Genomic DNA, 12,086 nt, shown 5'->3' on the forward strand with positions numbered 1-12,086 from the left:
AAGAGATAACCACTGTTCACTCTGTAGATTTTTTCCCTACACATTTAAATATATACACAGTACAGTTTTGTTTTGAAATACAGTTCACATTTGTGTTAGCAAACATGAACTCCAAAGGAGGCAGCCATGGAATCTAGCCATGTTTTCTGTTTTGTTCTGATTGACTTTCCATGCTTTGAGAGTGGGCTCCACTGCCCAGTTCGCCAGGACCACCCACCACTCCCAGCCACCGCACATCTGGACTCACTTATTTAGGACACTGCCTGGCATCTGAGGACATTTGCACTTTCGGACCCTGCTCCTCAGAGCTCTGTAGCCAGGGTCTTCCTTGTAATATCACAAGCATGTTTCCATTTCATAAGGAATTATTTGTAAACCTCATCTTTAAGTGGACATCTTTACATGTAATCCTCTGTGCATATTTCTGCTGGAGAATCCAATCTTTTACTAAGCACTGTTTTAGCACCACCTTAAGGCATCACTGTCTAGTCACCAAAAGAGTGAAGACTGACTAAAAACTGTTTATCTTCAGTTCTTTTTTTTTTTTTTTTAAGATTTTATTTATTTATTCGACAGAGATAGAGACAGCCAGCGAGAGAGAGAACACAAGCAGGGGGAGTGGGAGAGGAAGAAGCAGGCTCACAGCAGAGGAGCCTGATGTGGGGCTCGATCCCATAACGCCGGGATCACGCCCTGAGCCAAAGGCAGACGCTTAACCGCTGTGCCACCCAGGCGCCCCAATCTTCAGTTCTTTCAACATAACCTACCACGATCATAGGCCAGTGCATGTGGGAGGGAGGGGTGAGAGACACAGCACTTTTTAAAGATAATTTCAGATAGTGAAACATACTGTGAATAAAATAAGAATGCCTGAAAGCATAAATGGGCAGAAGGGGGGAAAAAGGAATGTTATTTAGGTAGGTGGCCGAAGAACACCTCCTGAGGAAACGGCCTGAGCCAACAGCTCTAAGAAGAGGGGGTGTGGGAATACCAGAGATGAGCTGCCCAAGTATAGGAAAGAAGAAATGCAGAAGCCTTGAGAAAGGAAGGAGCGTGGCGTGTCAGAGGGGACAAGGAACGCAATGTGGGCAGAACATCGTAGAAAGAGAGAGCGAGGCATGGATGGCCTCGGTGGCCGCACGAGAGGATCTGGACCTTTATCCTAATTAAAGTAAAAAACTATTAACAGGTTATGAACAGGGACACGATGTGTGGGGCTCGGACTTAGTGATCAGAGTGGCAGTTTGGAGCCTACAATGTGAGGAGAGAAAGGAAAAGCAGGGAGACAGTTAGGAGACCGCCACTGTATCCAGCCAAGAGGTGACAGTGGCAGGAACCAGCACGTCGGCAGCTGCGGTGGTGAAAACTGTTTAGATGCAGGACGTGTTTTGGAGCTAGCAGCAGTATGACTTGCTGCTGGAATCAGGATTCTGGACCTGGGTGAACAGGGATCCATGTGTGCGCCACGAGCGCCTTGCAGCCTCCCCATGGACCTCCTCAGGCCTCACTCGCCGGGCTACGGCTAGAGCACGCGGGCAACAAGTCCTCGTACAATCAATGATGAAATGTAAAATGTACCGTACTGTCTCACTTACCCAAATTAGGATCAGTAGCCTGACGTTTCTTAATTTTAGCTTCAGAAATAGCAGAATAATAGGCACAGGTCATCTTGATCAGCCACGTTGCTCGAACCATTGGCACTGAATATTTAGCTAAATATGCAAAAACATCTTCTTTTTTACTAAGGATTGGAACCTAAAAAGAAATCACAAATTTATAAAAATCACACATTATTTTCATCATGAGGTCAACCTAAAGGAAGGGAAAGCAAAAGAAAGACACTAAGTCCCTGCTGCCTTTAAGAAAATAGGTCACTGATGGCTTTTCAAACACTACATTGAGCTTAAACACCAAAAACTTTAAGCAATTTTTCATTAAAAGAATCAAAACTATGTTTAGCAACTGACAACAGTTTTACCAGTTGTGCTTTCTTATTTATAAAAACAAATTACTTTCAAATTCTCAGATGCTGAAAGCTACTCGTCATCTCAACAAAATAGGGAAAATAATTTCATGACAGTACTCCAGGGACTTTATCTCAAAATTGGAAGGGATGATCAAGTGAAAAACTGTCCCCACTCCACATTTTTATCAAACACTTTTTTTTGTATAAAGCTTTCTGGCTGTAACATTCATAGTAACAATTTCTAGAAAGCTTCCAAAGTGCCTTTGGCCCAAAATTTAAAATAGAGGCTAAAATGATGGATCAGTGAATCTGCCTAATAAACACTGAGCTAGAAATAGCTGGTTAATTAATTCACTGGTTGAAAGTAGGCACTTGAGGCAGTTCATTACTTCTTCCACACCACGAAGGTATACTATTTAGCAAATTAGCATCCCTATGTACCACTGAATGTTTCCGAAGTTAACTCTTCTAGAATTCCTCCTAAATATCCTAGCAACAGGCCAGTCATCTATATATCATCTATTCAATTTACGAAGGTGGAGTACAACAGTGGACAGAGTATGTTGGCCATGGTGCACAGGATGGAGCAGTAAGCATCCACTACTCCCCCTACCACCTCCGTGCTCCGGTCCTGGCCCCCAGCCTGTATGGTTAAACCCATTACTCCCAGGCTCTTCATTTATCAACTGGATAATACCAACCCAACCCTGGCCACCCCACAGGGTGGTTAGAGGGTAAAGTAAAAGAATTATATGTATCAAAACCAGAAGCTTTTATTTTGTTACCAATTCCAAAGGTTTCTGGATGGCAACCAAAATGTGTTTTGTGTTTCAAGTCATGATCCTGACCCGCTCCTAAAAGGATCCTGGACACTACAACCATGGCTATCAAGAGCCCTGGTCTCTATGTCCCATACTCTAGCTTGATTTTGCTTTGGATATCAAAAGACTTCAAACCAGCTGAGTGTTACAGCATGGCATTTTTCTTAGTCAAATCCTCCTTTAGACAGCAGATATTTTGTATCATTCATATGTTGCAAATTTGACTGTTCATGGGCTTGGAACCAAGCATAATCCAAAATTAAAAGAGAAGTATTTTTTGTACACAGCCCTTTAAAACAAGCTATTTCACCTGGTTCTTACCGAAGAAACATTCAAGCTGCCCCAATGCTGAAGGAAAAGCTTCCTGGCTGGACACTGAGATGCGGCTGTCCATACACTGTCTTTCACGGGCAATTCAATAGACTTTAGGTCATGTACGATTCCTGCCTTGGGTGCTGACCTTAAACCTAACCCCCATGACAGAGGCAGCTACACTGCACAAACATACCTAAAAGGGAGATGAAAGTCACCTAGGCCACACTGATACATTTTAACAAGAAAATTTCCTGAAAATTTTGTTTACAAGGCACATCTTTCATGGAGCACAAGACTCTGGGTTTACAGACTCTCGCTGAAGCCAGGGACAAGAAAAGCACAGGCTTCTATATTCAGGGCAAGACCTGAGTTGCTGCTTCTCACTAGAACAGACAGTATGAGAGAGTTAAATTTTAGTTGTCAAGGTCAGGTTGCCGCTCATTCAGATGGACCAAAAGAGTACAAGATCAAGGCCTAAAAAATAGGCAAATGCAAAAAAGTAAATGCAGCATCTCCAAAGAAACACTACTAATAGCATCTTTTATAGATGCCCAAAGGATTTCTTTTGAACAACAACTGACAGGAGGAAAATAAAAATCTGAACATGTGAAATGTTTAGATTAAATAGCAAACAAAACTGAGCCATAGGTCTTACCATCAACAAGGTAAGGCGTACCTCCAGCTCACTGCCCCTACTGGCAGAACACTGGAAGAAATGGTTGGCTCAAATCAAGGGATTCAAAATGCAGAAGAACTGATGTGAAGGTTTTAATTAAGGAAGAAGACACATATTGACGGTGTTATCAAATTTACAGTTTGGACCAACTGAGGAAGGAAATTATGTTTATAGTGACTGAAGTATGACTTCCTTACAGTCACGGATTCCATTTTCAGCAAAGAAACCATCTGACTTTAACTTGTAACTGAACCTAGGCAATCACTGGGCAGCTGTTTCGTTTCTAAATCAAGCTAGAGCTGCATCTAAGTAGTAAAAGAAAACTAAGACACCTAGCATGGGATGGTTTTTCATCCACAAAAGGGCTGTATCACCTTGTAGCGCCTTTCCCCTTGGATGGATGTCACTGTCAACACTCTGTTCACCAAGCAGAAGTGGAGGCACAAGGAAATTCCAGAGGCCACAGTAATCAACGTCACCTGAAGTGAGCATGTCATACCCAGTGAACTGTTCGAGAGCCAGAAGGATATCCAGAGGCTATAAGTCTGTTTTTCCAAATCTACCTATGACCGTGATTGAGTTAAAAGGCCCTTCACAGGCACTGTTGACGTCTCTGTGGTTAAATACTTGGGAGTGCTGTGGAGTTGTAAAATAATGGAGCACCAGGCCCAGGAACTTGACCTATCTCATACAGGAAACTATTCTGAACTCTAGAACAGAGCTGGAAGAGAACTCAAGATTTTAGCAGGAAAATTAAGGTCGTCTACATTAAGCCATCTCATAGATGAATGCCAGAAATTAAAGAAGTATTTGAACTTTCTAATATGAAGAACATGCAGATAATGCAATCTTTTACCCAACTCTAAAAGAGCTTTTGCCATCTCAAGAATATGATATGCTGAGGAGGGGAGGAGAGAAGAGAGGAACTCTTCAAATGCCCAAGAAATGACTACTTCAAGGTATAGTCAATGGTGTTACAAAAAGAAGAAAGAAAAAGAAAAAGAAAGAAAAGAAAGAACAGAAAGAAAGAACATTTAACTTTGCCCAGAATTAATGTCAGGGCTTACCTGAGGAACACCTGACTTGGCCAGAGGCAGCTCCTAATAAAGAGAAGAACAATGGCTAATACACTGCACTGTGATTCATCTCTGCCCTAAAAGATGAGCAACCACTACACCCCTAAAGCAAGGCCATCAATTCCTCACCAATATTTGCTTTCAGGGAAAAAAAAAAAAAAAAAATATATATATATATATATATATATATATATATATATATATACACACACACACACACACACAAAAGTGATTCTAAAAGCTTATAAAAAAAAGAAAACCTAAAAAAAAAAGACATGAGGCTGGCTACATGGGAACTGAAGGTCCTAACCAACATGGAGGGTATGAACTATTGGTAGAAAGCCATCAAATATCAAAGGATGCCTTTTGACTTATGGGGCCTTTAGCTACAATTTACAGGTCATCATGGGTCCACATGGTAAATGTTCACTCCCAGGGAAGAAATGCTACACGGTTCAGCCTGTGTTGAGACAGGTACGAACCTGAGTAGCGAGAGGCAATTATGCTGATAGCCGTGCTTTTCAAGGATTTCAGCTGCCTTTCCTCACAAGGCAGCACGACGCTATGGCGGCACCAGAGCAAAAGAAAGCCAATGGGAACTACAGGCTTTAGAAAACTAACAAGGAAATACAAAAAGGAGCTCTCCTTTAAACCAGGCCTACACCACACTAGTTAATAACACTATCAAGAACAGAAGATGGACACCCTAAGACTAAAGGGTTTCAGGCCAGATGAGAAAGACACGTGGGATGATTTCAAAGGCATGCAAGAAGACAGAGATCGCGGGAAGCTATAAATAAACCTGCCCATTCTGTTCTAAAACTTTTTCAAAGAAGTTTTTCAAGCACACCCAGAACTACAATCTTACTTGTTAGGAAGGAGACTTAGCTTCAGCATTTGGACTGGTACTTTTCAAGACAAGGAGTAATATCAAAGCAAGAATTTCTGAATGATACATTTTGGACATCCTGGCCTAAGAAAACTGAAAATATAATGGAAATAAATGAAGTCCTATTGCCTACTCTCGATTTAAAAAACTCGTCACCTAAAGTCCACATGGGGGCACCTGAGTGGTTCAGCTGGTTAAGCATCTGCCTTCAGCTCAGGTCATGATCCCAGGGTCCTGGGATCGAGTCCCACATCGGGCTCCCTGCTCAGGAGGGAGTCTGCTTCTCCCTCCCCCTCTGCCTCTCCCCCAGCTTGTGCTTGCTCTCTTGCTCCCTCTCTCACTCTCTCAAATAAATAAAATCTTGAAATAAATAAATAAAGTCCACATACACTGCTTCCCATGTGGAATGTTTAGGTCAAGATGTGCTAGGAACCACATGCCATTCAAATAAAGGGAGAAACAGCATTACGTGCAGCACACACCTGGTACAGTGTACCTGCCACTGGTGCTTTGAGTTTTGGAAAAAACAGGGGGAAAGAAATATATACTCGAACACTTAGCTCAAACATGGTGATTTCTAGAAGACCATAATTAAAACAATGTAAGAAATACTTAATACCTTTTTTGCCAAAATAGCAAGTGGTTTATTTCCTGCTAAGTCGGAGAACCAACTATGAATTGCACTCTGGGATCGAGCAGTAACCAGCCAATAATTATCTTTAGCATTAACTTGTGGTTTCTTCTTTCCGGTGTCCTGGAAAGTGTTAAGCTTTAGTTTCTCAGCTAATATGCTGCTGAAATAAGCTCCAATCTGTGGAAATGAGAGAAAAAAAAGAAAAAAATTTGAAGACAGTATGTATGTTAGTAATGTACAGTATTTTATTTTTGTTTTAGGAGAATATCTTCAAGCAGCCAATCAGAAAATAAAGTGGCAATGTAAGTCCTTGAAGCCAAGAGTTGTGACTTCCTTATACTAACATAATGTAAAAACTCCCACAGCACTTTTGTTCCACTATTAACAAGTGGTTCAAGGAAAAAAGAAGAGCCTTTGAAAATCTCTGAGATGATGAAATTAATTACATCCTGAATAAATTTCCAGAGCATGGGTTCTGCTTTAATCTTCAGCTGAACTTCTTTTTCAGACTACACACACATTTGGAGAGAATATATGTCCTGAGAGGTGTTGCATGCAAGAGCAGAAAGTCTAGTAATCACACAGTAATCATTCTTTTTCTGGTTTCATCTTAACGGCATATATTTTTGGAAAAGAAAACTCTGTATTTACACTCAGTGCTTTTCAAAAAGAGTCTAGAAAAATGTATTTAAATGGAAAATTACAAAAGGTTCAATTAAATTAAGTATTCAACATTTTTAACTAGGCTGCCAATTTCAAGAGTACAAGCGTTTCAAGAGAAAGCTAGTGTTACCTGCTCTGAATGGAATAAAGTAGCAAAGGGAGTTCCTGTGAACGACTGTGGCATTTTCATATTAACCAAATTAGAAGAGGACAAAAGAGGAAGAAAGGCACAAGAAGGAAAGGGATAAATACATAAAAAGTAAGTGAATCCACAGAAAACTTGTTGGTATTTCCAAGAATCCTACTTCATTCCCTGGGAATCATTTAATATGATACAAGCAACAAGTAAGGTTAGCAGATAGTGGCAGCCGTGATTAAAATAAAAGACCTGCCCTGGTGAAGCAAAATAAGAATCACCACCTTAGTTAACGCTAACGAGTCAATAAACAATTAGTCTGTAGTTTGGAACACAGTTGTAAACAATTAGTCAAGTTTATCTACCAAGGTGAAAAGCTGGTACATTTTTTCTTAATGTGAATTGGCATTCCTTGACCCTTGTGATTTATGGACAAAAAAGTCTATTTTGGTGCGTTAATATAATATGGTAATAAAAAATTAGAGTAATTAGAAAAAAGATCTGAGCTTTACTTTTTTTTTAAGCAAATGTTTGCAGAACGTTTAAACAGGAAATAAATTAAATGCAAATATTTAGCAACACCAGTTGTTTAGGAAAAAGCAGCCAACGGCAAATTGTTTAATTTTAAATTTCTCAATCAATACTTGGTCTTAAAAGCCCTACTTACACCGATTGTTTAAATTTAAAAGGCCTCTTATTTGCAATTATGTAGGAGTATTTTAATCATAATAAAGGTATAAAACTTTTTTAAAAAGTAGTCAGCAATCTGTTTAACAATTATAATTTTTGTATTTAATAACAATGGAACATATGACTGTATGTGTAGTTTACATCCTAACAAAACTTGGGAACCACTGCACACTGTAAACTAAGTCAAATTCCCTAAAAGAGAGAAAGCAAAACAAAACAAAACATGACCATGCACTTAATATTATATTCACATTATTCCAAACCTAAAAAAAGTAAAGAGCCTCATTCCCAAGTTCTATTGCCTACCTCTCCAAGTAACCACATTGGCTAGTTTCTTATGTCTTTTCCAGGGTTTCTTCAGGTGAATACACATACACAAACATGAATATATTACTTTCTCTTTTTTACATGTATACCTCTTCATGTACACTAAGTAAATGTCTAAGAGACTTCCACATCTGTATATGGAGAATTTCTTGTTCACTTTCACAAGTAATGTACTGTGTGGGTGTACCACATCGTATATAATCAGACCCCTGTTAACGGACATTTGGAGTGTTTTCCCCAAACTTGTACTACAAATCACATTAAAATGAAAAACCTCTCCTATTTGTTATCTCATACATGCACAGCTGCAGATTTCGGATAAATTTCCAGAATTCAGACTGTACGATTCTGTAATTTTAATCAGCATTGTTAAATTCCCCTCCATAAGCTTCATACCCATTTGAACTCCCTCCAACAAGGTATGAGAGATATAGTTTAATTTGAAACTCAGAATCCAAAGCTATTCTGAAAGTAATTCATTTTAGGGTTGCCTGGGTGGCTCAGTCATGAAGCGTCTGCCTTTGGCTCAAGTCATCCAGCCCCGCATTCCTGTGCCCCAAGTCGGGCTCCCTACTCAGAGGGAGGCCTGCTTCTTCCTCTCCCACTCCCCCTGCTTGTGTTCCCTCTCTCGCTGTCTCTGTCAAATAAATAAAAAGAAAGAAAGAAAGAAAGAAAGAAAGAAAGAAAGAAAGAAAGAAAGAAAGAAAGAAAGAAAGAAATTCTATAAGAAACTGGAAAAAAGTTTAGGGACTACACTATAGTTCATGTATTCCATATTTATAAGCTCAAATTCCCTTCAGAAGGTTTGAATCCTTGAGTAAATCTCACAGGAAGGGTTGGCAGCAGCAGAAGCTGTAATGGGTGTTATTTCCATTTATTCAGTTATTTAAATTGACATAAAACTTGATACAACAGAACAATTTGGCAGTTCATATCAAGAGACACACGCAGCATTCATACTTTCTGTTACGGGCTGAATTGTGTTCCCCCAAAATTCGGATGTTGAAGCCCTAATCCCCAATATGATTGTATTTGGAGATGAGGCCTTTAAAGAGGTTGAGGGCAAATGAAGTCATAAGAGCGGGGCATAATCCAATGGACTGATGTCCTTGTAAGAAGAAACACCTAATACACACACAGCACATGAAGAAAAGACCATGTGAGGACAGCACGAGAGAGGCCAGCCTTATACAAGCTAAGGAGAGAGCCCTCAGAAGAAACCAGACCTGCCAACGCCTTGATCTTGGACTAAGAGCCCCCTCAACTGTGAGAAAATACATTTTTTCTCAGAAAATCAAATTTCTGTTGCGTAAGCCCCCTAGTTTGTGGTATGTTGTTATGGCGGCCCAAACAGACTACCTTTTACCCAAGTAAATATGCTTCCAGAAATTTATCCTCAAGAACAAAAGCTATACATTCAAATAGGACTACAGCCTCTTCATAAATAACCATAAGAAATTGGCAACAGGCTCCTTGCTATATGCTAGCAGGTTTAGGTCATTATAGCACATAAATGATGGAATGTTATCTGTCCATTAATTATTAATATGAATACTTCAGCCTCAAGGAAAAGTACATACAAAACAATGTTACTGTTTAAAAAAAAAATAAGACAAAAAATTCTGAAGATGGATGGTGGTGACAGTTACACAATAATGTGAATGCACGTCATGCCAAAGAACTGTACATTTTAAAATAGTAAGGGGTGCCTGGGTGGCTCAGTCAGGTCAGCATCTGACTCTTACACAGGTCTTGATCTCAGGGTCATGAGTTCAAGCCCTGTGTTAGGCTCCAATTAGTAAAATAAAATAAAAGCAAAATAAAATGGTAAAATGGTAAATTTTATGTTATGTACATTTTACCACAATTTAAAAAAAAGAAAACCAATTACAACATATATACAATTATAGTTGTGATGTTAAAAAGTATATGAAGACTGGAAATCAAGACAAAATTAAAAGCATTGTGTTTGGCTGATGAGACTACCTGTAGAAAATGCTTCTGTTTTCTTTCACATTGTTTACATATTTCAGTTGATTAGCAAATTGTCAAGTACATTTGTGTTTATGTGTACATGTGCACACACAGATCTTAAATGATACGCAAATCTCTGACAATGGTTATCTCTGGGGAAGAAGAAGGATGTATATTTGTATGTTTGATTTCATTTGTATAATGCTTTCAATTTAATGAAAGTATTTCAATATTCAGAAAATAAAAATAACTCAAAAAGGATGAGAAAAATCAAACCTTAAAAGAATACAAACAGACGCAAATAACTCTACCTATATATTAATTATTAACATAACCACACAGAGAAAGAGATTTAATTCAAGAAATTTTTTAACACAACATTCTGACTATATACCCTTATTGAAAATTAGTCTAAGGACAAAAAATATAACAGGAAAATTATAAATTTTCCACAGTAATTTTGTTGTTGAAGTAGCATTACCATAGTTCAGTTTATTCTGGAACTTTTTTATGTGCATTGTAAGACAGAGGAAATAAATAAATATATTGAATTTACTAAAGGCCAGGGTTCTCACTTTGGGAGAAATGAGATACAAAGATGGAACAAGAAAGAGGAAAAACCCTGGTATTGGGTAAGAACTGGTAGATGGATGCAAGGAAGGAAGAAAAAGGAGAGAAGACAAAGGAAGAAAAAACTCTCTGTGTTGTTTCCCATCTCTGTCCACTGAAAGGACCTAGAAGTTAGGACACTCTAGTAGCAACGAGCATGCCCAGCATCCCAATCTGGGCTGGGGCACAGAAAGAACATGAATCTGGAATAGGTTATTGTATCAAAGGTGAGGAAGTGCTCAAAGAAAGATGGGGGTGTCAAAAGCACCCAAGAAGTAGGTTAAAGGCGCCCCCTGGCCAAGCGAGAGACAATTTAAACATCAAAAAGAGAAAAGATGACACATCAAATTTTAAAGAGTTCTGGAGTTCAAAGTGATACTAAAAAATGGGATGTCAGGGCGCCTGGCTGGCTCAGTGGGTGGAGCATCCAACTCCTGATCTCGGGGTCCTGAGTTCAAGCCCCACACTGGGTGTGGAGATTACTTTTAAAAAAAAGAAAAATGGAAGTGTTTGGGGTACCTAGATGGCTCAGTAGGTAAAGCATGCAGTACTTAATCTCAGGGTGGTGAGTTCAAGCCCCACACTAGGCGTGGAGCCTACTTGAAACAATAAAATAATAATAAAAATAAATTTTAAAGTGTGGTGTCCTTTTACAAAAGAATGCCAATAAATGTATGAGAAATGACAACCGGAAAACCAGCATTTTGCAACCACCAGCAAAATAACTCATTCAGCAAGCATCATCAACTGATGATACAATCACAAGATAAAATTGTACTGAAGAACAGCATATTCATTTGGTCTCAAAGTATCACCCTACAGAGATTAAAAGGAAAAGATAACTACTTTTACAATGTAAAGTGACAGCAGACACCACCTTCGATGATCAAACGTACTTATAACCAATGACAGGGCAAACTGGCACTGCACATCTTCTGATATACAATGTGGCCTTCTTGCCAAAAATATTTAACCTGAATCTTGTCATGAAAAAACAATCAGACAAATCTAGAATGTAGGACTAGAATATAAGAAAATAACTGGGGACGCCTGGGTGGCTCAGTCGGTTGAGCATCTACCTTCAGCTTGGGTCCTAATCCCAGGGTCCTGGGATTGAGTCCCACATCCGGCTCCTTGCTCAGCAGGGAGTCTGCTTCTCCCTCTCCCTCTGCCCCTTCCCCTGCTTGTGCACTCTCTCTCTCTCAAATAAATAAATAAAATCTTAAAAAAAAAAAAAAAGACAAATAACTGGACAGCAGCTCTGAAAGCCCCTCCCCTACCAAAATTAACAACATGAACAAAGGTGGAGA

At 39.2% G+C, this 12,086-nt stretch overlaps 1 protein-coding gene across 1 annotated transcript in view; it reads right to left on the reverse strand.

Annotated features, from left to right (window-relative positions):
* MED12L (mediator complex subunit 12L) overlaps nucleotides 1-12,086 on the reverse strand; it is a 314,505-nt gene that overhangs the window by 271,394 nt on the left and 31,025 nt on the right. Inside the window, exons 4-5 of the mRNA XM_057315807.1 lie at nucleotides 6,363-6,554; nucleotides 1,596-1,755 (exon numbers count right to left, since the gene is read on the reverse strand). Of these exons, the coding sequence (XP_057171790.1) occupies nucleotides 1,596-1,755; nucleotides 6,363-6,554 (352 nt within the window). The remainder of the gene's footprint in view (nucleotides 1-1,595; nucleotides 1,756-6,362; nucleotides 6,555-12,086) is intronic.

Source organism: Ursus arctos, unplaced genomic scaffold (genome assembly GCF_023065955.2).
Source record: "Ursus arctos isolate Adak ecotype North America unplaced genomic scaffold, UrsArc2.0 scaffold_20, whole genome shotgun sequence".
Lineage (NCBI taxonomy): Eukaryota > Metazoa > Chordata > Mammalia > Carnivora > Ursidae > Ursus > Ursus arctos.